Genomic DNA, 27,775 nt, shown 5'->3' on the forward strand with positions numbered 1-27,775 from the left:
TGCCTTAACTTTCTGTGTGTATGATCTGTTTCTGGTTTTTTTTTTTGCGCCCGTAATCCTGTAATTTGGTTATTATTTATAACTCTTGAACGGGACAATAGGTGGGACCGCCATTTTGCTTTCGGGTCAAGCGAAGTCCATCAAAAACATCCACCTTTTCACCAAAACATTTTTCTCAAATCCGCTTCATAATAGGAGGTTTTACTCCTTGATTATTAACGTTTAATCTCCGGGGCCTTCCGTGTCGCTTGAGTTAGCCAAACTTCATGTCTTTCCGTTCGAGTGCAAAGGTATATGTCAACAACTCCGATCGCTGCTTCGCGATCTCATGTAGAAATTCTTTTTCCATTTATTTTTATTCGCATTCATTGGCTTATTATAATGTACAACTGTTGGTATCTGTGCAGTTCTGTTGTATTTTGTAGCTTTCCTTGCCGTGTCGACTCTTAACCCTCGGACGTACAAGGGGGGGGGGGGGGTGGATGCCACCCCCCCACCCATAAGGTTTTTTCCAAATTTTGAAAAAACGATTTACTCAACAATGCTGAAACTTTCAGTAGCTGTTCATTCATCCTTTGCGGAAATTTTGATATGTCAACCATGTGTCCATGGTGTTTGACGTTGCCATGGCAACGTCATAAATACAAGCAGGTCTTGCCAAAAATCGTCATTTTTACCATTTTTCTTAATTTTTTCCAGTTTTTTAAAACAGAAGTGCAAGATGTGTTTATTTTTACATTCCGTAAGCATTCTGGCTTGATTTTGCATCAATTTCCATTATTTTCTGACTTTCTAAGAAAACGTTGAAATCCAAGATGGCGAATCCAAGATGGCGGCTCTAATGACGTCACGTGACGTCATATGACGTCACAGCCAATTAAAATTATGTCATCTTGTAGAGTAAGCTAAGGGCTTTCCTCTCAGTTCAAAATAATTTCGCTACGCCTTAATATAACGAAAACTCCGGGGAGGGGTTCCATCCACCCCCCCCCCCCCCCCCTTGTACGATGGTGGGGGTGTGAGTTAGCTTGTACGTCCGAGGGTTAAATTTCATTGATTGCATACCTCCTAAAAAAAAAATAAAGAAAAAGAAAAGCTTACAACACGGGGTATTTTGAGTCGGGCGACCATCCAAGTGTTAACCCCGCCCGGCAAGCCTTAACTTTGGCCTGCTTGAATTGAGCAAGCGCTTCCATTGTGGTTTGAACGAGGAAAAACGTGTTGAGCGAAATAGACACAAGTTCAAATTCGTTGCCGCAAGACAAGTAGTAAAAAATTACCGATTAATAAAGACTATAGTAAAGTTATTCTGAGTTGTTTTTCTATAATACCCAATGAAAGCGCAGGCTCCATCCGACCTGGCTAAAATTAAGTCCTGTCGGGCGAGGTTAATACATGGATGGGTGACCAACTAGAATTACCCGTGTAGCGCCTTTTTCCTTTTAGGGGAAAGACACGAAGATCCAGGAATGCTGAAAGTCTGATACTGCACGTACACGTACACGTACCTCCTATTTCTGTTACAATAAAAATTAAATTCGCTGTGCAAGGACCCTCGAAAGCTCGACCTGTTTATAGATTTCATCGATCATTCTACCCTTTGCGAAGGTGTTTCTGTTGATTTAAAAAAAATAAATATAACTTCTGATGTACCAAAAATTAGCAGAAGAGAGACAGTTGCATTCGCTAACATCTCTGCATTATTGACTTGAGTAAATGAAGGAAGGTAATGGAGGAAAATGTCACATTCTTAACTCGTTTCTCGATTGACGCTTGCCCGCCATCTTTAATATCACTCATGCGAAGCGTGACGTCATACTGGCAGTGATGATTTAACCAACGTTTTCCTTACAGACACCTCCCCCCCCCCCCCTGAATATAATTAATAATGCAATAACAAGAAGACGGAACATGGGGAGGAGGAAGGAGTTCGAAGCAATTCTTTCGACAAGAGATAGATCGAGGAGAATGGCAAGCACATTGCTTGCTAGGACACATGACCTTCCAACAACCCTAGAGGGGAGTTGTCAAAACTATCATTGGCTCCTCCCCAAGAACCGATAAAACTCAATTACAGTAACAAAAATACAGGGAGAGAAGATATAAAAATTCCATTTGCAGTCAAATACTTTATTTGTCGATAATGATAAGCGTGATATTCTGTTTCCTTTAGGTAATTAGATATGTAGTTCAGCTCACTTGTCGTTAAAAGGAAACTAACTACTTTTAATGCGAGTTGTTTATTGTGGTATACATCAGAAGTAGCGAGTTCGTAGCTTTACTTTTGCAAAACAAAATTAAACGTTTCCTGATAAAATCAGGGCATCAACAAAACGACATTACGTGCCTGATTGCTATACCGTATTCTGTTTTTAATATTTTAAACATAAGAACATTTCAATTAATAAAAACACATTACAAGATGCATTACGTCTACAGGAACACTGTTTTAACAACAATACTACTTACAATAACACCTCATTACAATTATATCAGCGAGAATGTATACCGTAAAATTCCGGTTATAAGCCCTGGGCTTATACAACTTCGCAAGGGGTTTTAAGTGGGCTTATAAGTGGAGGGGCTTATATCTGGGAGGGCTTATACGCGGAATAGAAAAAACGTTTCGGAACGAGCTACGGAAGTGTTGATCAAAATACGTTTTAAAGTTAAAAACGCATAATAAAGCAACATTTAGCCCTATTCAGTACTGTCAACCGGCAGAGCGGGGCTTATATCCGGGGGGGTTTATAATCGGATGTATTTTTTTGTTTTCAGAGAGATGGGCCTATAACCGGGGGGGCTTATAAGCGGAGGGGCTTATAACCGGAATTTTACGGTATGACAGTACCATATAAAAGAAATACCGTAAAACCCTAAGGCAGTTCAGCTCCGTAAGGACTTTTAATTGGAAAGCTTATATCCACTGGGCTTACAGACAGTATGAAAGAACCGCTAACATACCAGCTAACACCGGTTACATAGAAACCCGACATGGAGACTTTGAAAAGTGATTTGTTATAAAAAAAAAATACCAGTGTGATTAAACGCTTTGATATGCACTCTACTTGAACACCTACTTAGTGGCTACATTTTATTTCAAGTATATTTTTTTTGTTACGTCGTTGGCTTGGATGAAGGGGGACGCTTACTCGCCTCGGCCACGGAATACTGTTCGTTGTCTTTTGGCAGAAAGATGTGTCTAAAAATAGGAGGGCTTATACCCAGGACTTAAAGGTTGCTGTTATTTCTGTTTTTAATAGAGATTTTTCTGATGAGTTTTACACCCGAGTAACAGTATGATGTCGTCTGTTGCACTACTTGTTATTCAGCCGTATTTAGATCCTCTACATTGGCGTACAAGCTGTCGTCATACTCTCTAAGGTTGATGTATGTCTGCAACAGCAAAATATATCGCAGATTAGTTGTGTAATAACTTTTCAGGTTCGAGTGAAGGTGATTTTTGTTGGCTGAAATCCTAAGTTCTTCTTAACTCATGGTGTAAGCGATACAAAGAAAAATTTGCAGAGAAGATAATGCTTCCGTACTAATCGCTTGTTATTTTTTCTACTTTGCTAATTTTATGACTGCGCCATCTTGGGAACTGAAATAAATGAAGTTAGCCACTGGAACTAAGATTCTTTTTTCTTCTCATTGAGCCAAGGATGTTGTATGCAACTTGGAAATCTGAATGGACATATAAAAAGGTGAATCTGATTACGACTTATATTGAACATTTCAAGTCCACATTTTGTGTCGAGTGTTCCAGGTGCAAAAAAAAGGCCGAGAACCTTCTCCTGTTTAATACTATACTCTACGCGTTCTTCTCCGCGCTGTTCCCCAACTAACATGTACAGAAGTAGAACATGTTTTTTATAGTTAAATTTTGCGTTATTGGTAAAATATGCCGCATTCTATGGTGTTTACCTTGTGGTTTCTCTCCATGTCCTTCATCGTTTCTTTTAGTTTAGGAAAGGTTGGTCGATCACTTGGGTTTTGTTCCCAACAATTAAGCATAGTCTGATATCTAATCAACAGAAAGAGAATTAAAAACAACCAAAAAAGCAGGGGCACTCAGTTCATAAATGATCAATTGCGAAAATATGCGTCCTAACAGGACATTGGAAGCTCAGAACTTTGCTATAAATATGTATAACATAAAAGGAAGGTTAAGTCTGCGTTCCAGCCTAGTGGCCCATCAGGCCGGAGCTTATCCCAGTTTCCAAACCATAAAGCGACGGGAGTATTTTTACTCTCCTCTGAATGAAATGCTCATCTGTTGCAAGGTTACCCCCATCATTGAATTCGCCGGTACCCATTTATTCACATGTGTGGAGAGAGACACTTTGATAGTAAAGTGTATTAAAAACAAGACAACGAGTTCTAAATTGTCCCTAATGTTCGCTTGATAAAATATATGCTATTTACAAGGCTAAAAAGGTTAAAAATTATAAAATTAAAATATTGAAACCAAACGTTTTCGGCTGTATGCCATCATCAGGGTTAAAAATGACCGTCCGCACGCATGTATATATATCTTATGTAATTCCCGCTGGGAAAAGTTTTGAAACATAAGAAATAACCTGTTTGTTCAAACTGGGTCGGAATTGGTTGTTCATTAGCCCCTCAACCACCTACGCTTGTGGAATGTTTCTGCTTAGGGCCTGTTTATATGGAAGAGAGCTGTCCCTGGTAGGAGGGTTACCCTCTCCCCGAGACATCTTTTGCCGAGCGTTTATATGAAAAAGTTGTCCCTGTTGACCGAGCCAAAACTTGGCCCTCTCGATTCAAAAGACTGGCGAGAGTTGTTTTGAAACATCTATTATGGCTGCTTTTTCTAAAATCAGGAACGCTGAATCGTCGACCAAGACCATTTTTTGGACGAATTTACTACCGACTTCGATTTCAATTTATTTGCAATTTTGTTTTGCTGATTTTAGCGTTTGTGCATGCTCCGTATGTGTCAACTTGTCCCTGGTAGGCGAGGCAAAAATAACCAAACTGTTTATATGGAAAAAGTTGGCTCGCTCCCCAGGGTCACCCCACCTTCAAAGCGAGTGACCCTCCACCCAGGGTCACACTGCCCCCCGAGCCAACTTTGCAATTTCTCATATAAACAGTTCGAAGCTATTTATAAAGAAACGTATGAAAAGCCCTCTCGCCCGGGGTAGCTCGGTATGGAGGGTAACCCTGCTACCAGGGACAACTCTCCTCCATATAAACAGGCCCTTAGAGGAGAACTCGCCAGGTGAAAGAATGTGATGGTTTTCCCGCAAGCGTTTTGCATGTTTAGAGGTGTGAGCAGGATTTGAATGTTCCGCAATTCGCACTGCTAAGTTTCTCACAGTCTCGCCAATGTAATCAACGCCACAAGAACAATCTCCTTTGTAAACAACTTTGGATCTGTGAGTGTTCTTGTCTTTGTTGTTAAAGAGGCTTTTGATTCGCCTCGTTTGCCACAGGATAATAAAGATGAAATTGAAATTAGTGAACTTGTTGAGTTTTGCAATAAACGTTTTACTGAGTTTTTCGTTTTTACCGCAAAACGGAAGCTTGATGAAAACTTTCTTACGTTTTTCGGAGAGATTGTTTCTCTAACAAGAAAAAAGGCGGGCCTGACGCTCTACTTGAACGCCTAAAACGCTACCACCCTAACATTGTTTTCACCATAGAGGAAAACCCCGACCATTTTCTTGATAATGCCTTTAGTTACACCAACAAGTTCAATTGCAGCGTCTTCAAGAAACCTGGGAAATTACCAACACATTGGAAATCTGAGGTCCCTACTAAGTGAAAAAGGAATTGCATCACTGGTGCATTCCATAGAGTCAAACGAATCTCTACCGAATTTGAGAAGGACATAAAAATTCCAGAAACTTCTTTCACCAAAGCAGGTTATCCAAAAGGTTTTATATCGCATACAATCAACAACTTTCTAACCGACTCATCACAAGACGACAACATCATTCCGGATTTTCTCTTGTAAATAACATATATGAGTTCTAAACTGTTGTCATTTTTGTCATGGCCAGGGAAGAAATCGCCAAAAAAATCATTCCATTGAAGTAAGAAAGTGGTACAGGTTAAAAGTTGTTTTAATCAATAAAATTTAGAATTGCAACAGCAGCAACAACAACAAAAATTACAGTGTATTTACATTTTGCTATCCACATGTTTTGGCTTTGGCATTCTAAATCCCTCTTGAAGTTTCATGGCGATTTGGCGAGCGTCTATTCCCGGATATGGAGATCCACCTAGATGAGAAAATCGTAAGTAAAGTGAACGCTTTTTGATGATGTATGGTTAATTTTATTATATAAATGATATGTATCTGAACCTACCTATGGTAAGAATCTCGTACAGAAGGACACCATAGCTCCATGTGCGAGAAAACAAATATGAGTAACACTTCATTGGTAACAATATAAATGGTATAGGAAAAAGAGGTGGGTGGGGGAGGGGATAGTGGCGAAGAAACGTTTTTACGACACCAAGTCAAAGGACGCGTTTTTGACCGTGAAAGGGATTAATATTATCTAATCCAAGTAAAGGGGTTGTGAAACCCAGAGAAATAAACAGAATTGTGCTCATGTCTATTTTTGCCGTGATATGTAAGGATTGAGCAACAACATGAGCTACCTACGTGACCTTCAAAGCAATAGTTATAATGAGGTAATATTAGTTATAGTAATAGTAATCGTCAAGCTTATCCCTGGAAAGTACTTAGCTTCGTAACCATCGACAAGCTTTAGTTATTAGTGTCCCCGTTCGTTCTTCGTTCTGGTTTCATCGCTTTTTACTGTACTAGTCAAGATGTTAAGGGTAAGAATTGTGCGTTTTATGATAAAATCATGAAACCCTGCACGATTGTACTGGGTGGTTAGCATTACTTTTTTGTGGCATGGCGATCGTGTAAAAAGCCTAATGCTACGTCATAAAAAATCTTATTTTACGGAAACAAAAAAACTGCCCACATGCTAGTTGGTATGATGTGCAGGTTATAAGCAAATTGAGAAAAGAGATAATCAGTGCTTAGTTGTTCGATTCAGCACTTACACATCACTTTGTGTAGTGTATGTTCCATATAGCAAAGCTTCATAAGCAGTCCACTTGACAGGCAACCGACCCTGGAAGATAAACAGCCTCACTAGTCTTATTCGTTTTATCATATCATAGGCTCAATTAAACAACAATTACGACAGATTAAGATAAGTTATTGGGAAAGTTCGGGGGGAGGGGGAGGGATGGAGAATACTCACCCGACTTTGTTTGGTATAAATATCATCCTGGTGAACATTCCTCGCCATCCCAAAATCTGTCACCTTACACTTCTCTCCTTCACCAACAAGAACATTTCTGGCCGCCAAGTCACGATGGATTATCTAAAAGAAATATGTCATAATTATAAACTTGTCGCCGTCCTTGTTATTTGGTGTGGTTTTCTCATTTGTTACCATTCGGTGAATTCATATAATCATAGATGTTTACCTTTCTTGTCGACAAATAAGTCATCCCATCAGCTATCTGCCATGCAAACCTCATCAACTGTTCTGAAGTTAAATTTGTTTTGGGCTTTCTATCCGGGTTATTAAAATACGTGTCATTGAGCCCACGACTCTTCCTCAAATAACCCAGCAGATCACCGTACGGCACATACTCAATAAGGACCAGTAAGGGATCTTAAATAAGAAAAGAAAAGCGGTTGACATATACAGACAAGATTTCAGTGAATTGCAGAGAAAAATAGAAATGAACTCACTTTCTGGATTACGAGCTAACGAGTCGAGGCAGGGACATATTTCGCAGCCATTTTTAAAACTAACATCATAAGTACGTATCGTTCATTTTACAACCTTCAAAACGAAGACATTTATTTATATGCGATGGGCGATTGGGCATTCTCGTTTATCGAATATGACGTCTGTTTTAGCTTTAAAATCTACGCACAACAAAATATTGTATAAGGGAGTTCCAGTCCTTATTATTAAAGTTACTTCGAATTTACTTTACCAGTCTCTGTTACGCATCCCAACAACTTTATCACATGAGAATGAGGCTTCAGTTTTTTCATCAATTCAAGTTCTGAAAGCAGGTCCTTTCTGTCTGAATAAGGAGCATTTTCTATTTGGAGCAAATCGATTTAAGAAAAATATCAGACCATTGCAATCAATCAATCGAATTTAAAAAAAGGTCGCAGTTTCGCTTAAAGTTGTTAATGAGATAACCTTTCAGCATTTTCACAGCCACAGTCACATCTTGGTTACCATTGATGTTCCTTGCTGTTGCCTTAGCAACTTGGGAGAAAGCTCCCTTTCCGATATTTTTAATGATATTGACTTGTTCTCGTCTGATCTCCCAGCTTCTTGTTGAAGGATGAAGCGGCATGTAATCACTGCTGTTAGGAATCTCGTAAGTTGTGCTGGTAACTTCACTTGTTTCTATTGACTGAGCATCTGCTTCCTGCTGGACAGCAGTTGTCTAGGAATAACCAGTAAAAAGTAAAGATAACAACTAAATAACTGACAGAGAATATATGTAAGGTCCGGCTGAAAATTATCATGGTGAACCAACATTATCTCTGATAGGAGATGAGGTTGAAATACGCAAATGATGTGAAAGAATTTTGTCTCCAAAGGAAACAGTTTTTGCCAACCTACACTCTCTTGTAAAAAGTTTTCGTTGTATGTCATAAAATGGCTTTATTCGCGAACTATTCTGAAAGAGAAATTGAAAGAACTTACCATTTGAATGGAATCTTCACGTGATCTGCTAACACTGGGATTAGAAGGCCTTTTCCTGAAAAAAGAGTTTATTAAAAAAGCTATAAGTAAATTTGTTATTTTGTGATCACCAAATTTTGACTGTTGTACTCACTGTTTTCCACGCTTGAAGATTGCTGAAAAGCAAGAACGTGTTGTGAGAAAGACAATAAGTAAACAAAACAAATGGGCTATACATTAACCAATCTCCTTACTAGCATTTTGCCTGTCTCACGACGCCTTAAGCCTAAAGGATCCTTGTTAGCCTTTTTAGCAAAGTAAAACGGTTGGAAATATTTTAGGAAAAAAACGGTGTGACGCAGTGGTATCAGGATCTTGTAGATAGTTAACCTCATTTAAGTAAAGCGATCAGTATCAATAGTAACAAGGATCCATGAGTAAAAGAGGAAAATTCACTTGCTCAATGGTATGTTGCTACTGAGCAAAGATCCAGTGGTTGCCATTCGTAACATATAACAGAACAGGACGAAGTTTTAGGACTTAAAAACTTTGTTAGTTCAGTTTTATTTTAGCAAAGAATGTGTTAAGAATGAATTCGAATGCAAAGAATTACCTGGAATTTGACGCTTTCTCCAGCTGATAACACTGATTATAACAATGATTATCACCAATAAGATAATGATACTGAGATAAACAGCATGAAGAATCTCCACTTCCCTGTCGCATCTAACAACTGTGGGTTATAACATTTAAAATTATTATCTGTTCCCGCTTTTTAAGTGACATGCCTGCAAACCAGTTATCTCGAATTTATTTTATATTAAGGCTTGAAATGGGTACATTTTTTATACACAGCTTACCTGTTTCATTCTGGTTTGCAGTCGATTTAGTGAACCCTGAAAAACACCAAAACGGATATAAAATTAGTTTGGAAGAATGTGTATACAAGGTAGTTGAACAGTTATCAAAGATAAAATAACTTCAATTGTCTAAGGCATTATTATAGGAGAATTGGAGCATCTTGCTTATTTCTTTTAACGACAAACAGAAATATCAGAAAAAAAGAACTACTTAGAGGAATAATCTGCAACAAGAAAAGTAAATCTTCCATTACTTTACCTCCTAAAACTCTGACTCTCTTTATGCTTTTCTGTTGTTTCAGACTCTCTCCAAATTTGTTAGTCGCAGTCACAGCAAACTCATACCGCTGACCCTTTTTGAGCGTGACGACATATTCATGAACAGAGACATCATGAATGACCTCAAGCTTTCTCCAGTCTCCTACGATACCGTTGCTACTAACGTTCCGTATATATACAGTGTATTGTATGATGTCCGCTCCATTGCTGACTGGCTTTGTCCATTTTAAAGCCACTTCATCACTATGTACCTCCGCAGGCATGTCTATACTGTTTGGTGTATCGGGAATTCCTAATTGATAAAAATGTAAAAACATTGTTCTGTTAGTCAGATGAAACGCATAATTGCCACATTACGTTATGCTTGGTGTCACCATTTTGTGCGCTTTTTGTGAAGGCTGCTTGTTGATCCGTCATGTTAACCGCATGTACTTGTGTTTGAAAAAGCCTTGCTTATCAGTCAGAGACAACTGTGAGACAATTATGTTACACCACTTTCTATGAAATAATAGTCAGAACAATGGACAACAATGTAGCAAAATTATTGGATGTAATGTCAGCTGTGTCCCTTTTGGTTGGACTTTCAATTAACGAAGGCCGCTGGAAATCGTACCTTTAATCTTTGTCATGATTGTCTTCTGCGTAGCTGCACCCTCAAACACAGCATTCCTGGCAAACATCTTCACACTGTACTCGGTATCTCTCTCCAGACCTCCAACAGACAGACTTGTTGTACCAGGGTCAGTAACATTCTCATTCTTTATCTCAGTGCCACCCTTTAGTATGACCACTCGGTATCCTGTGATTGGACTCCCTCCATCATCAGCTGGTGCAGTCCATTTTACTGTCATTGAAGTGGCTTGGATGTCTGAAGATGAAGAAACTATGGCCGGGAAGCCTGGTTCTTCTAATGATTATCAAATTAAAGAAGAAATTTGATTTTTATCACTATAGCTTCTTTATTCGAAACAAAGTTTAAATGATGTGTCATATAACTACAAGCGTTAAGCGTGGTAGCTGCGAAAAAAACAATGTACCCCTTTGTTTGCCTATATGAAAGCTCGCCATCTCTATCAATCCCCTGGAACCAGTGATAACTAGGGATAAATCCCTTTCCGGATTTAAATCTTGCAAGTTTAAACGTCCATTTTTAGGGACATTCTATCCTAACTTAAGCAGTTCCAAAAATGGTCTTTCGAACTTCAGGTATTATAACTGACTCTTCTCTAGCTAGCCGTCACATACTTATCTGTTCAAGTAGCATCGAGGCGTTGTTTAAAGGATCAAGGCCATTGTAAGCGACACACTTGTATTGACCAAAATCTTGCTCATCATTTATGGTCACCCCCACTGTACCCTCTTTAGCTGTGACTGTGTTTAGTTCGTTTTCATCAGGTCTGTACCATTTGAGTGTTGGTGTAGGAACACCATCTGACACACACTTCAACGTCACTTTCTGACCAATCCATGACTTGGCAGCTGATGAAGTAACACTTAGTATTTCTGCCGGGTCTGAAAAAGTAACGTAAAACAATTCGTTTACTTTTGTTTAAAGTCCTTCAATATTAAAGAGGAAAACGTAAATGCAAAAAAGAAACGCCACTGTTGTTGATTTATCTTGTAGTCAATGTCTGATTTAAGAAATTTGATGTTAACTTGTTTTGTAAGAAATGTTAATTTATAAAATACATCTAGAAATTAAAAGATTTCTAACTCACAACGAACCACCAGGCTCTCAGTGCGAGTGTTTGTTCCTGCTGAGTTGTTAGCTCGGCATGTGTACAGTCCATCGTCTGTCCTGGTAATTCTGTCAAAGTTCAAATATGTTATTTTCTTCCCAGAACTTTTGATTTGTCCATTTCGCATCCATGATACTTCCGGGTCTGGTTTCCCAGTCGCTGCACAACTAATATTGACTGATGATCCCTCAATGTAACTTCCGTTTATTGACAGTGGGCTGATAACTGGTAGCTCTGCAATGAGATAACTTTTTTAAACAGTATTGAAAAGGATTACAGCAGATAACATTCACAGAGTGGGTTGCTTCCTATTAGCCATAAAATGAAATGGACATATCATGGAATGAAGCCGTGGTAAAAACAGTCATGAACAGGGCCAACCTGCTACCGTACAACCCTGAACTCAAAAGCGGTGAACAAGATCGAGTCATGGAGAATCTTACAGTAAACGGGTAACCTAACGTCCTGTTTAAGAAATGTATTAGGGAAAGAACCAGAGAAAGGCACACGCAAGAAAGACCACTAGGGCTCGCAGTCATTCCGTACGAAAGAGGCGCATCGGATCGAGTGGGTTGCGTCGTCCAGAAATTCCACATTTTGACGGAATTCAAGCCTGAAAGAACATTGGGCCATGTGTTCAAAAAGCCGAAGGATCGACCAGCGGTTAATCGAATAGCAGAAATTGTTTACAAAGTGAAGTACGAGCAACAGCGAATCATCGATTAGGCAGCATGCCGAGTCAGCGGAACACAACATCCAATCGAAAGACGCCCAGATCTGCGAGCGTGGCATAAAAAATTACAATAAGAGGCTTTTCTTGGAGGTGTTGCACTCCACTTTGGAAAGCGACGCTGTTAACGAACGCAAAAGTGTTCCCTCGCGCTTATGTGCCTTTATATCAAAATTAAAAACGTCCGGCATTGGTAGCGCGAGCATGAGTAGTTAAGTCACCCCTTCTCCGATCGCGCTTTGCGCTTGGCTTTTGTTGCTCCTGCCGCAATAAACCATTAATCATAATAATTTCATTGGGCATTGTGGCGTATTTTGCGCGCTGAAATGGAGAATTCAGCGGGCTAAGTTTTTGTCACATCTGAAGACATATGTGCATATTTTCTGAAACGAAACAATCTGTGACTCCAAGTTATAAAGGTAAATTGCAGCTTGGAAAAACAAATCTGCATGTAGTGACGGCCCTGGCCTTAAACTGTTTGGGTTGCTAGAATTTACTCACCTCTAACTTCCAAGTACACAGAGTCGAATTTTGGCGAATTTAAATCAGTAGACATGTCTATTCTACAGCCATAATATCTTTCATCACTCTTTCTGATTGAGCTTAGAGTAAAGATGACCTGACCAGAGGATACGTCACCACTCCCGCTCACACGTCCACTGTATGGTAAAGGGACTGGTATTGACACAAGACCAATTTTCTTAATAGATGCCAGAATTCCACCTTTCCTAAAATCATTCACTCCATCTTTCTTCAGTCCCCAGTCAACTACATTAACAGCGCCAGAGAAGTTCCATTTGAAATTAACAGTCGAACCAACCATTCCAGCCACAGTTTTTCCGCCATACTTTGAAGTGAAACTATTCTGACCTCCTGAAAATTACGAAGCCCAAGCCAAAGTTATACAGAGCATGAAAATTGAGATTTAAGTGAAATTTAAGATGGTTAAATCTAAATTAAAGTTGGTTATCCAACTTAATACCATAAATTAAGTACGTGTTTGTAGAGTTGGCGTAAAGGAGTCTTTTTATCTGTCTTTGAACTTAAGTGTAAAGCTGGCGTAAAGGTCAGCTTTAAATAAATGTAAAGTAAGCGTAAAGCAACTGAACTAAATTCTAAACTAAACTCCAACTTTACTTAAGCTTTACACCACAGTAAAGTTATGTTTTCATGCTAGAAATTAATTTCTACGTTACCGGGTAATTTCTTTTATCTAGCAATGCGAGTGCTTGTAAAATTTAAATTATCAGTTGAACAAGACAGCAGAACTTTTATTCTGTGTCGAATTGCAACGTTTTATAATCAATGTTTTTTAAAATGGTCAGACCAAAAGTAAGATCTTTCTACAAAAAATGACCTTTGTATTCGGTAGATTTTTTTCGGCAGTTGCGATTCTGTAGTGTGAGAGTGGAATCAATTCATGGCCAGAAAAATAAAGAAATCGGATATCAACGGAGAAACCTTTCGAACGAGAGTTATAACCTGCCAAATGAAGCGAGAAAAGTGACAATAATACAAAGCGAACCTGGAAGCAAACCTGGGCAATGTCTGCTTATAGTTATAGTGGATGCCAGTGCCACTTTTCTCACGCTAGCCACCACACTGTTAAAAGATGCGTACTACACGAAAGTTACCGAACTCGCAAACACCCTTCGAACCTTTCTACAAAAACCTTTTTTAATTTTCTGTTTTTTTTTTGCCTCATGTGAAAATTCAGTTTTAACAAGTCCCCTTAAACAAATTTTCTTAGCTAATAGCAGAGCTCCCCAGCGGCGCGAAGGGCCGCAGAGCGGAGTCACATAACCATAGAAATAGGAGACAAGGAAGCCAGCAACGCACCATTCAAAAAACATTTTTTGAACAGTCGGCTGCTAAGCTGCCTAACGACTCTCTTAATGCCCTAGCAACAGTCATTCAAGAGCTGTTATCACGATGAAAAAGAGAGCGAATGATCAACTGCTGCAGTTGACTAGTGGTGGCCCAAAGACCTTTGACAAAGACTTCTACACGTTCTTAACTTCGTTTTGCTTTTGTGCGCTATGACTGGGGAGAATATAAATATCAGCTTATTCAATTCTGATTGTACTTGCCGTTAGAACGGTGAAGTCATTGAATTTGGCTTATGTTTGTCGGCCTTTCAAGTGTACTTCCGCCCTGGTAGCGGAGTTCTCCCTTTCAATTTTTTAGCTGTCGGTAAACCAAAAGTGAAACTATCGGAAATGCGGCTTAGAAGCTCGCTGCATATTCTAGGTATAAAAATCCATACAATTCTTTGGAAAGTTAACTTGCTAAATGTCACTTATTAATGAGGTTATTTGCTGTGACTGTCGTAATATTGCGTAGTCAGGTCTGTCATTCATTTTTATACAACTGAACGTCGGTTTCTTTTACTTGTCGTTGTGTGATCACTTTGTTAGTTGTTAAAAGAAATCTAATGTCAATTTCTGTCGAACAAGTCTTGGTGCTCGATAAAGATTAAAGGAGGTTATGTAAATTAAACACAATGTAAATTAACTCAACCAAGTCGACCGCACTTCACTGAGCTCTGTTGTCCGGTAGTCAGGTCGCTTAGCGTAATAATCGTTACCGGCGTGATAAAAGCACCAATTTTTGCATGCGGACTCTTTTCTATACCTTATTTAAGTTTATCCGTGGCTCCATCCAAAATGTTGTATTTTTCTCGAAATTTAAACAATAACGTTTTTAGCTCATTTGCATAAGTTAATAAAAGCGGTTCCGCGATTTTTCCTTTCGTAATCGGTCGATAAGATTTCTCAGAGGGTTTCAGTTGCCATTTTTTGCAGGCATCTAGCAGAGTACCTGATATTTAATCCGGTGTGATTAACCCATAAGTCAAATTTAGAAGAAAAACACGTTATTTGCAGGTTCCTTAACATCTTACTAATGAAAAACTTCGGCGGCTTTAGGTTGGAAGAATAAATCGAAATTAAAATATCCTAGACGAATGAAATCACAGGCGGCCCAAGCGCACTATGTGAATTATTCATAAAGTTTTAGCGAACGTGACCCTTGCCTTTGAGCGGTGTTGTGTTACAAAGATGCGATTTATAAGGGTTTGTATGGGAACTCAACAATTTTCTTTCAAAAGGAATAATATGTAATGTTTCGCTAAAAAAATCGACTAACCTTATTGCCTTGTTGTATACTTTGTTGTTTGTCCGCTTCTCAGGCCATTTTGAAGCGTTTTCGGTGAGTTAGCGCTGGCTGGTGGTGTTCCACTATAAACGAAGTGAAGGCTGGAGACCTCTGAGCGAACCCTCGCCACGCGAAAGCTAATAAATTCTAAACAAGTCAACGCAAAATCCCCGAATTGCCACCATTTAGACCGCAGGTTAATGTTCTAACCGTACCATTCGCGCTAGCTTCCAAATTCCCTTGCACGGGCTCTCGAAGAGCTCCGTTTTGCATCGATTCTGCCCATCTTCACTTCGCCATTCTCCGAAATCCGAACGGCTGCACTACGAGATTCAAACACTAAAGCTTAGCGACCGCGTCATAGCGACAAAATGACATTCACCCGACGGGAGGGTCGCTACTTTTGCCGCTTGCAAAATGACACCGTCGGGGGAGCCGGTGCGTGTAATTCGAACTGAAACCACGCGCGTGGCCTGTCACTTGAAACTGCACTTGAAACCGCAAAGGGTTTCAATTGATCTGACACTTATTTCAAAACCAGACAGCTCGTTTCCAACGGTTCAAACACTTATCAGAATTAATTTTTTCGCAAACAATCAAGTCCGTTAGCCATTGGATTTCAGTAAGATTGTTTTTATAGATAGATTCATAACAGTTCTTTTAAGAGCTACATTTCGTCCACTGTAGACCTGTATTTGGCCGTCCGTATACGTATTACACGCACCGGCTCCCCCGACGGTGTCATTTTGCGAGCGGCAAAAGTAGCGACCCTCCCGTCGGGTGAATGTCATTTTGTCGCTATGACGCGGTCGCTAAGCTTTAGTGTTTGAATCTCGTAGTGCAGCCGTTCGGATTTCGGAGAATGGCGAAGTGAAGATGGGCAGAATCGATGCAAAACGGAGCTCTTCGAGAGCCCGTGCAAGGGAATTTGGAAGCTAGCGCGAATGGTACGGTTAGAACATTAACCTGCGGTCTAAATGGTGGCAATTCGGGGATTTTGCGTTGACTTGTTTAGAATTTATTAGCTTTCGCGTGGCGAGGGTTCGCTCAGAGGTCTCCAGCCTTCACTTCGTTTATAGTGGAACACCACCAGCCAGCGCTAACTCACCGAAAACGCTTCAAAATGGCCTGAGAAGCGGACAAACAACAAAGTATACAACAAGGCAATAAGGTTAGTCGATTTTTTTAGCGAAACATTACATATTATTCCTTTTGAAAGAAAATTGTTGAGTTCCCATACAAACCCTTATAAATCGCATCTTTGTAACACAACACCGCTCAAAGGCAAGGGTCACGTTCGCTAAAACTTTATGAATAATTCACATAGTGCGCTTGGGCCGCCTGTGATGAAATTACTCTAAAACCTTCACAATGACTAGTTTTAGACCATACGTCAGTCAAAATTTCACGAACATCAGGGGCGGATCTAGCTGGGCGTTGGAATGAGTGGCTAGCCACCCCCTAGTTTCAAAAATATAGCAGAAATAACCTGAAAAATATAAGCGAAATGGCACTCGGTAATGTGTAGAAATCGTTGAAATTTTCGGTTAAAATAAGGCCAATATATTTTCTTACATTTACCCTCTTCTTTTTCCAAAAAACCTGTGGCTTAAATAAAATAGCAAACAAATATTTGCTAACTCCCGCATCCCCCTTCCCCCCACATTAAAAGTCCTGGATCCGCCCAGAGAGCTTTGCCAAATTTAATTTTCACCAAAGATTTGGGACACATCAATTTTAACTTTGTCGGTCACTTTTAATACACTTTGAGTAGGAATGTATCTACAACGTTTTTTTTTTTAATTGAAAAGTTGGATCGTGTCACTTATTTTGAGACCCGCCGTGGAGGTTGCACTTGCATTTGCAAAGTGGTGAACACTTGAGCTGCGCTTTGCCACATTTGCAACTGGAACAGTCGCCCTTACACGAGCACTTTATCAGCTCTCGGCATGCCTTGGACAGCTCTGGAACTGTCAACCAAACTGGTACCCACGCACTACCAACTTTGGTCCAAGCAAAGTCCGCTGGTGAGGGGATGTCCTGCTGAGTATCAGTACAAGTGGTCCAGATTGAAGCCTGGTACAACGCCCGCTTGGTGTGTTGTAGCAAAGCATTCTCTGTCGGCGGCATCTTCTCCATTGAAACGTTCTTATGACAGAACAGTTCTCTCCTTGTTTGGTTAATGGAGTGGGACATACTCACTTTGTCGTATACGATGATGACCAGCCGTTCAATTTTTCGAAAGTGCTCACAGTCGGAATCCAGTGACTGAAACGGATGGGAGGCTAAATAGGCCAGTGTTTCTGTTGCCTCTTCAAATGCCAGCCAAGCCTGCCAGAATGACCTTTTGCCCTTTCCCCTAAAACTGGATGTCGTGTCACAACCACACAGAGCGTGAAACATTGGCAGCGCCTTTGACTTACTTGCTCCAAGACTGTTGTAGATGGCATTGACACTGTGCATCTTGTAGCTTTTGCCTACACCAAACGCAATCCAGATGTCAGCTAAAGGGTGAGACTGTAACACCTTGTGAAATGCACCAACTAACACAACTACAACGTCAGTGTCCACTGTACGAACCTGTACCGTTTTCCACCCCTGCTGTAGTGCGTGCAACACATGAACTACAATTCTTGTGTCGGCTTCTTCATGATTGCAGTTTGGCATTGGATTTGTCGAAGGTACTGCTACCACTGATTCACCAGCTGTGATGTAAACGGACTTGCCTTGTGGGAAGGTATAGGTTGACACTTTAGTCGTCAAAAAGTCAAACAGCTCTGTCTTGTTTGATGAGTCGCGGAGAAAGTCCATCCAGTTTCGTGGAAGCTTGGTTTCTCCGGACACCTTTCTACGTATCCCCTTTCCTCGCTTTTCACGGGTAGACTCCTTGATGCTTTGGGAGCTATACGTATCCCACACAACGTCCAACCTTGCAGTGCCATGAAGCTGTTTCTCTAGGTGGGGGATGAAGACTTCTTCTGCATATTCGTTGAACGTTTTGATTCCAGTAGTAGGCAGGCAGTGGACGACAACAGCACCATCCATTACTTTGCAGTCAAATGCTTCAAGTGGCGTAGATTGCTGAGATGGCTCAAGACATTTCATTAGTTCAGACTTTGTGCCGGGTAAATAAAGTTTGCCAAACTCAGACAAAGAAGGTGGAAAAAATTGAACTTCATGTGAAAAGAATTCATCTAAATCCCCTTCACGGCTTTGCATGGAGATATACAGCTGGCCGAAAAGAGACACGTTGTTCTGAAGAACTTTAATCTTCTTGCCTTGTTTTGACTGCATCTTAGGAGAAGGCTTTTTAAACAGCGCAAGATTGTTCCTCTTGATTGGTTCGTGAATGGAGCGTGTTCGTTCTTCAAGCACATTTTTGACAAAGTCCTTGTATTGCTCCTTGCCCTTGTCTTCAATAATGTACAGTGCATCCACCACTGACTCATCCGCGCAGTCACGACTATCTAGCGTTATCAGATCCGAAAAATCGGCCAAGAACGGATTGCCCATCTTTCTGATGGTGTCACGGAGACTAACTACTTGCTTCTGAAATGTCCTCTGCGTTGATAAGCCTTGCTCGTGGTTCTGAAATATCTGTGGGTTATCTGGATCTTCGTCTGAAAATAAGTCCTTCTCAAATTGTTTCTGAAGTCTCGAGAGCTCTGGTCCTGAGAGCATCCAGCGCCTGAAGGCAACAGGGTTTTCTGTGAGTCCAATACAACCACCCGAACCTTTCACGCTGCGGTTTTCTTGCTCGTGAGCATGGTCGAAAGGAATTGCAGAAAACGCTTTGCCGGTTTTTGAAACCACCCAGTTACCGTGACCCTCGAACTCCTCCTTGATAGGTTGAGGCAATGACTTCATATCTCTGATATGGACAGGAACCCACCTTGCGTAAGTCACCTGATCCAATCCAAAAAACAGCGGTGCTAGTTCCTCTAAAACATTTACATATAGAGGAAAGTTCCTTTGCCTGTGAGCTCGGACAAAAATCAGAATAAGAGTTTCGTACCGTAAGATAAGGTCCCAGAACATAAACGTCGGACTCTTAGCTTTCATCTTAGTTCTCCAAGCTGATTCTGACTCTTCATATTCTTGAGTCTTAGAGAGAAGGAAAGCGTCCCGTTGAAGCATCTGCAAGGTCAAGAACGTGACTTGGTGGGCATGTCTAGTACGGGCAAGGTGAGTTACGTTCAGAAGTCCCAGCAGAAGCTACTTCAGCTTCTGTCAGTGCCGCCGTCCATCCAGAACCTTGCAACATGTCTCCGAGTGTGTTCCAAAGGGCCATTTATGTGTGCAAACCACCAAGCATAACGACATACTTTGATTCTCCGTGAGTGGCTGGAAATTGCCATTGGGTAAGTTTGGCCAGGGCAAATAATGGCTGATCAAATGTTGCGACTGGAATCTGGCCTGGATTAAGGAACTGAATCAATTGCCTCAACACATTCATTCCGTGCTTAATCATCGCGGGGCTGGCGGACTTCTCATAGAAGAGAGGGAGCAGTGCAGAGAGAGCTTCATAAGCGTGAAGTGGTAGCTCCTGTGACGCATGATAGGCTGCCCATGCGATGGCGTCTTCTTTATTTAGGTCTGTCTTCTTCAATAATTGACTTGAATTTTCCACCCATTTAATTTCCTCTTCTTTTGCTTGATCCAAACATTTCTTTGCTGGTTTTATGTCACACTTTGGAACCAAGACGGTAGAGTTGGTAATGGCAACAGCTGGAACAGTTGTATAAGCTTCAGGGAGAATGTGCTTTCTAGGTGCAGCTGGAGGAATCGTAACTGGTGGTCTACTTTCACCCGGTTGGTTCTCAGTTGGAAACTGGAGGAGACTGATGCCAGTACCATGAAAAGAGCTTTTTGAAGTAGTTGAGGACGGGTTATGGTCGAGGTTGTCCAAGGCACCAACAGTAAACAAACCTTTACGCAGGCAGGCAGGGGATACAACTCGTTGATAACTTAATAACTAACTAATAACTAATAACTAATAATAACTTAATAACTTCGTTATTTGTTTTATTTAAGACAGAAAATTATGGTAGTTGGAGTGCTCCTAGAGAAGATGCAGAAAGAGGTGGAGGCGTCTCTAGCTTATATGCTGAGAAAGCCCACTGCTAGCTGTGTGACCAGGCATGATTTTCGATGGACACCTAAGGGTTAAAGTACCATGGAAAGCCAAAAAATGGAGCAGTTCAACGGAGGCTAAAGTACAACAAGCTGGACGAGCTGGAAACAAGTGGAAATGGCCAGGGACAGGGCAAGATTGAAGTCTCTGGTGGACAACCTATGTTCCAATGGGCACTCAAGGGTTTAAAAGAGAAAAGCAAGTGCTTTCACTGATTGAATTATTTAAGGTCACTAACGATATATTTTATCTATAGATGTAAAGATGTAAGTTAAGGGGGTCTTTCTTAACTACAAATCTAGAGCGGTTACTAAGGAATTGCTCAAGATGTTTTTTGGTGGCAAGCCATTTTGGAGCGTTTGGAAATGCTTAATGATGAAATTTTGTTGCAACCTCGTTCCCAGGGGGAACCAAAGGAAAAGCCCTGGAAACGAGGTTGTTTTTGTTGGGTAGGACAACTGTATTGAAAAAATTAATTTTGCGCGCGTATCTAGTGCCAGTCCCAAACCGCGTGCTAGAATTTTAAATCCCTAAAACTTGGAGGAAAAAAGGCAGAGTTCCGATTTTTTTTAAGAATTAGAGATAACATAGCCTTCTTTATAATCCCTCGTATGGAATTACCGTTTACGTGTAAGAAGGGAATGCTACTGAAGAAAGTCTTAAAATACGGGTGTTTATTACGCTATAACGTTTATAATAATGCGAATTTTATGAAAAACATACGAAACATTAAGCACGTTTACTTGTTGGCACTGATTTGAATTTTCTGTTCTATATGCCATCTCAGTTTTAGGGTTTTTTCTATTCCGGTCAAACGACTTGTCAAATATGGCCGTGTTTTAAAACTCTCGAAAGGACTCATCAATAGAACAAAGCTGGTCAAAAATCTTATCCGTAGGAGGTTTGGTTTCCAAAAAAATGGCGGTCAGAAATTTTTCTGAGCAACAAATTGGTAGTTAAGAAGGTTCCCCTTTAAACAACAACAAATAACTGTACTTTCGTTAAAACAAAGACATACAACAGTTGTTAACTGTCAAAAAGTCAACCGAAAGGTTTGCAATATGCAATATTTAAATGAATTATACATGACGCCACGGCACTGTTTAACGTACATACGGTGATGCGCAAAAATTTTAAACAGCCAAAAACTAAAACAAACAAGAAATCGTGACTCTGAAAGGTGAAACATTTGCTGGTTTCAAGGTACAGAGACAGTCGGTTTTCTTTCTTGTAATTGACGTTGCAAGTGTACATCCTATACTCTCTTCAACGTGCACTGGTTTGCTGAGACAGTGTAAATATAATTCGAGCTAGATATGCATAAATCATAAATAGCTCTTGGAGAACGCTAGAAATAGCATTTTCCAGCCTCTAGATTTCAAAATTCTCTGGGGGGGGGGGCATGCCAACGACCCCCCTAGCCGCTCGCGCCTCCGGCGCTCGCGTGCCCCCCCCCCCCCAATTATTTTACCCTTGCTAAGGCACTGCACTACTACTACTACTACTGCTACTACTACTACTACTACTACTACTACTACTACTACTACTACTACTACTACTACTACTACTACTACTACTACTACTACTACTACTACTACTACTACTACTACTACTACTACTACTACTACTACTACTACTACTACTACTACTACTACTACTACTACTACTACTACTACTACTACTACTACTATCACGCCGCTACCCTATTTAACAAACTCCCAACGAACCTTAAAAACACTGTGGACCATAATGCATTTTGCAGGGAAGCAAAGCGCTTCCTTTTGAAGAAAACTAAATTAACAGATTGATCTCCTGTAGTTTTTTATTTTTATTTTTCTCTTAGATGTATATAGTATAGAAATTTTTTAAACGCATAAATGTATATAGTATAATATAGCATAGTAGTACACAGTAATTTAATGATAATTATAGAATTTTAATTGTAAATATCATTTTATTTGTTAGGTTAGGGTTAAGTTAATTGGTAAATGTAGAGCTACTCTGTAGAAATGTTACCAATAAACCGTTATTATTATTATTATTATTATTATTATTATTATTATTATTATTATCATTATTATTATTATTATTATTATTATTATTATTATTATTACTACTACTACTGCTGTTACTACTGCTACTGCTACTGCTATATGTACTTTTACTGCTTCTGCTACTGCTACTGCTACAGCTCCTGCTACTTCTACTGCTACTAAGCAAAGCAAGCAGTTCTTCCCCACCTTGCTATCCCCGCAGTCTGTGATGTGTTCGATACGTTCCCGGACAATGGAAGATTACAAAATTAACTGCCTACTTCGAGCTAAGGAAGAAACATGCCATTCAAAAGGCTTATTTGATCGGCTTTTAAAAGATAAATAAAGTGTTGCTGTGTAGCACTTTGGCTTAAACGTTCGTGTAAATAATTCGTTGAAAAAGTGCTTAATTGTTCTTGACAAACAGAGAGATGTTTCGGGAAAACTTCTTCATCAGTCTAAAATGATAGACTGATGAAGGGGATTTCCCGAAACGTCTCTCTGTTTGTCAAGAACAATTAAGCACTTTTTTAACAGATTATTTACACGAATATTTGATTGGCTGTTCAGCTGCCTAGCTTCCATGTTGATGCCTTTGAATTGTTTTGATAGCATGCGCTTATAAGAATATAACTTTAGGCTCATTTTTCTTTCAGTCAAAATAAATAAAATGAAACGAAACCAAAATGAGTTTCAAGTTCACCAGAAATAAAATACAAACAGCGGCAACAAACATAACACATGGACTACGCATGGTCTGAAAAAAGAATCTAAAATTTACTTGACGTTTCGCATGCTACAGCACGCATCTTCAGAAGTGACGGTTACAAAAAGCGAAAGATTTTAAACTTAAAAATACAAAGCGAGGTATTGGTAACGAGCTAAACAATAATTAACAACAGTGATAACAATAGGTGAGAGCTAATAAAGCCACAGCTTTTCACTGCCAACGTTGTCACTGAGGGTGGGTTTTAAGTCCCGTATTAACAGTGTTTCTTTTATTTTACACTGTAAGTCACATCGTCCACTGGCTAAGACCTGGAAATGGTCCCATTTGATGTTGTGTCCAGTGGAGGTTGCGTGATCAGCAACGGCAGAAGTGTGACTCACTTGCTCGACCTTTCTGTCATGCAATCGTCGTTTTCAATTTCAAGTTGATTGTGTCGTTGCCTGTCGAATATACTAACACCCTGGTAGAACAAGTGGAAATTCGGCTCAACCATTCGCTGTCTATTCTAGGTATACATATAAGTCCATACAAATCCTTATATTTTATATGGTTTTGCCTTTCGAGAAGTAAATGCTAAATCCTGATGTATATCAAGTATGGTTGAGGCTATTTGACCGTACAGCAGTCGTAATATCGCGTAATCAGGTCTGTCATTCATCGTTTTCATATATCAATTTCCTCCACTTACTACCGTTGTGTTTTTGAGTTTGTTAGTTGATGTAAGAAGTCTAATGTGAACTTCCGTCAAATAGGTCTTTGTGCTCGATAAACACTGACCCAACTAACGTCGACGTAAATTAACCCAGCTTAGTCAAACACACTTCACTGTGGCGTGTTGCCCTGTTTCCCAATAAATCCCTACTTACAATGTTGTCTCTGTTTACTTTGCAATTATCTGAAAGGCCTTGCTCATGATCTTAAACTTAAAGAACGCTACTGTTACTCTTATCTAAAACTGTAAAATAACTTTCCCACTGCGAACGAAACTGAAATCTCTTAAACGTACCTGAATGCGGAAGTATCAACACGATTACATGAAAGAAGTAGCATAACGAAATGGAGTTTTCACCCATCGTCAGTCTGTGATAAAATTGCCTAAATGTTGTTGTCAGGTCCACTAGAGGAACAAGTTCTGCTGCTGCTTTAATACTGCAGGTCGCAAAAGTACTCAACCAATACGTTCTTTATTTGAATAGAGTCACACTTCAGTAGCTTGAGTCACTCAAGTCACGCATAAGCAACTGACTCGTCCCAAGACTTTTCTTGGCGCGGGATGATATTAAGAGAAATCCAACGCACCAGCGTCTTACAAAGTTTGTCGTAAGAGACGATTAAGGACGAGTCAGCCTCAGCGATGAGTGTTCAGGAATATTACGTTTTATTATGTTGAGATGAAATTTAAGTAGTTTTTTGATAGTAGTCTGGAACTCTACATCAATATTGTGCTAAATATTTAACAGATAAGCAATATTTTTGAACGCCAACATGTTTACTTTGACGTTTAACATTCTCTCTTCGTTGAAGATTGCAGTTTTCCTAGTGTGGACAGTTTGCAAAGGGAGAAGTTCAAGGTGAACTATCCGCTTCTCGGAACAGATAATGTCCGCGGATAAAGATCCCGCGTGCAGTTTTTGTTTGCGCAAAATGAAGGTTATTGTTTATGTAAATATTCACTTTAATATTGCTTTCGTCTATTTTCAGTTATGTCCAAGGCAATAACGGTTACGTTTGCATTCATCCATGGAGAGTTATTTTAAATAAGAATATTATAATAGGAAATATTTCTATTTTGGATACACACAATGCAGGCTATTTTTGATTTAAATGTTCGGTTTAGTATTGCTTCCATCTTTTTTACTAATGTCTACGGCAATAAAACATAAAAACGGATACATAGATTTCTATTTTAGATATATGTCTCTGTGACTCAGACGTTTACAATACAATAATACAATACAATACAATACAATTTTATTGTCCATACGTGGGACGAGGTCTCCCTCAATGTCCGCGCCAGAGGCTCATGTATAAAACGTAGGACTAAAAATTAAAATACACTTAAGTATATGCTATTAAAAATATAAAAAATTTATCCCACCCAATTAAAAATAGAATGAAAAACAAGAACAAAACTAATACCACCCCCCTCCCCTTACCCCATACTGTATAATAAGTTTAAATCAATGGATCAAGTGATAAAATATATATATATAAATATATAAACGCACAAGGATAAAAAGAGGGCAATGATTTACAGTATAAGGAGTAGAAAAAGTCGCTATCCAATTATATATTAAGATTACTTTATGGTACGTAAGTGAGGGCGCATGATTTTTATTCACGAGTTGAGAAGAATAACAGGACAAACGAGCGAACACAGCGAGCGAGTTTGGTATCCTTCACAACAAGTAAATAAAAATTTTACATGCGAACTTATCATAAAGTAATTTGTTTATTTCATGAGTACTGAGATATCCAAAGCTGAGTGAAAAAATAAACATCGGCGTCGCGGAGACGACAAGCAAAAATTGTTTACTATCATCACTAGCTATAGAGTATTCTTAACCCAGCTTAACTAGAAAGAATTCTGCAAGTCTAATTTCTACATTAATAGTAATCTTTAGCATCCTTGAGACTACAATCACTTCCTGACCATGTTTTACGCAGCTAAGCAGCAGCCCGTAGCTGAATGAACGAATGAATCACCATTACCTACTTTCCTTGTTGAGAGTGTGTGGCTTTTCGCAAGAACGTGATTTAGATTTTAAAGACCATTTTATGTCTTCTATGCCTGCCCCAGGAAAAGCCCCCTCCCCCCCCCCCCCCCCCAACCCCCCCGCACACACACACATTGCTGCTTTGCCTGAGCTCTGTTTACTGGACAAAAATTGAACACAACAAATTAGACAAATATGGCTATGGGCAAAGGTCCATTGCTGCTTTTATTGAAACATCAAAAGTCATAATTACTTCTTGATACATAGGTTTGCCCAGTAAAGGTGACGACCAAGAAAACGTATGGAAAAATAATATAATTAATGATGCAATAACAAGAGTACGGAACATGGGGAGGAGGAAGGAGTTCGAAGCAATTCTTTCGACAGGAAATAAATCGGGGAGAATGGCAAGCACATGGCTTGCTAGGTCACGTGACCTACAAACAACCCAAGAGGGTAGTTGTCAAAACTATCATTCGCTCCTCCCCAAGAATCGATAAAACTCAATAACAGTAACAAAAATACAGGGAGAGAAGACATAAAAATTATATTTGCAGTCACATACTTTATTTCATGACGATAAGGAAAAGCTTGATATTCTGTTTCTTTAGCTTATTAGTTAGTTTAGTTCACTTGTCGTCAAAAGAAACTGACTACTTGTAATGCGAGTTTTTTATTGTATTGTACATCAGAAGTAGCTTTACTTTTGCAAAACAAAAAAAACAAGAGTCAATTACATGTACTAAAATCAAGCAGCGATCGAGAAGTGTACAAAACGTTTCCTGATTAAATCGGGGCATCAACAAAACAACATTATGTGTCTCATTGCTATAACTTATTCTGTGTTTAATATTTTAAGCATTAGTACATTTCAATTAATTAAAACACATTACAAGATGCATTAAGCCTACAGGAACACTATCTTAACAACAATACTACTTACAATAATACCTCATTACAATAATAATAATAGCGAGAATATAATGAAATACCTAAGGCAGTTCAGCTCCGTAAAGACTTTTTATTGGAAAGCTTATATCCATCGTACTTACAGACAGTGTAAAATAACCGCTAACTGGTTACCTAGAGACCCGACATGTATGGAGACTTTGAAAAGTGATATGTTATTAAAAAAAATACCAGTGTGATTAAACGTTTTGATATGTACTCTACTTGAACACTTATTTAGTGGCTATATTTTATTTCAAGTAAATTTTTTGTTACGTTGTTGGCTTGGATGAACGGGGACGCTTACTCGCCTCGGCCACGGAATACTGTTTGTTGTCTGTTGGCAGACAAATGTGCCTAAAAATAGGAGGGCTTATACCCCAGACTTAAAGGTTGCTGCTATTTCTGTTTTTAATAGAGATTTTTCTGATTGAGTTTTACATCCGAATAAAAGTATAATAAGCTTCTGGTCGTGTCTTGCAATACTTGTTATTCAGCCGTAAGATCTTCCATGTTGGCGTACAAGCTGTCGTCATACTCTCTAAGGTTGATGTATGTCTGAAACAGAAAAATATATCGCAGGTTAGTTGTGTAATAACTTTTCAGGTTCGAGTGACGGTGGTTTTTGTTGGCTGACATCCTAAGTTCTTCTTAGCTCATGGCGTAAGCGATACAAAGAAACATTTGCAGAGAAGATAATGCTTCCGCACCAATCGCTTGTTATTTTTC

At 39.5% G+C, this 27,775-nt stretch overlaps 2 protein-coding genes, 1 long non-coding RNA gene and 1 pseudogene across 9 annotated transcripts in view; 2 read left to right on the forward strand and 2 right to left on the reverse strand.

The window, feature by feature from the left end:
- LOC144662797 (uncharacterized) overlaps positions 1-27,775 on the forward strand; it is a 208,514-nt gene that overhangs the window by 137,626 nt on the left and 43,113 nt on the right. The window lies entirely within an intron of this gene.
- On the forward strand, positions 2,059-26,824 carry LOC144662873 (uncharacterized). The gene is made up of 2 exons (XR_013572545.1): positions 2,059-2,185; positions 26,718-26,824. It is a non-coding gene; the product is annotated as an uncharacterized LOC144662873 (long non-coding RNA).
- Positions 3,928-27,775, reverse strand: part of LOC144662794 (uncharacterized) — a 195,612-nt gene continuing 171,764 nt past the window's right edge. For 6 of the 7 annotated variants that reach the window (XM_078523725.1, XM_078523728.1, XM_078523727.1 and 3 more), the window contains one exon: positions 26,284-27,604. In XM_078523725.1, coding sequence (XP_078379851.1) covers positions 27,536-27,604 — 69 coding nt within the window. In that variant the 3' untranslated portion in view covers positions 26,284-27,535. Of the gene's footprint in view, positions 4,028-6,157; positions 6,255-7,056; positions 7,128-7,259; positions 7,383-7,488; positions 7,680-8,010; positions 8,122-8,225; positions 8,479-8,741; positions 8,797-8,874; positions 8,897-9,333; positions 9,454-9,580; positions 9,617-26,283; positions 27,605-27,775 lie in introns of those variants that run through there. The other variant, XM_078523726.1, reaches the window with a different exon arrangement.
- LOC144663178 (uncharacterized) lies at positions 17,306-19,955 on the reverse strand (annotated as a pseudogene).

Source organism: Oculina patagonica, chromosome 8 (assembly GCF_052425735.1).
Source record: "Oculina patagonica isolate OP01 chromosome 8, crgOcupat, whole genome shotgun sequence".
Lineage (NCBI taxonomy): Eukaryota > Metazoa > Cnidaria > Anthozoa > Scleractinia > Oculinidae > Oculina > Oculina patagonica.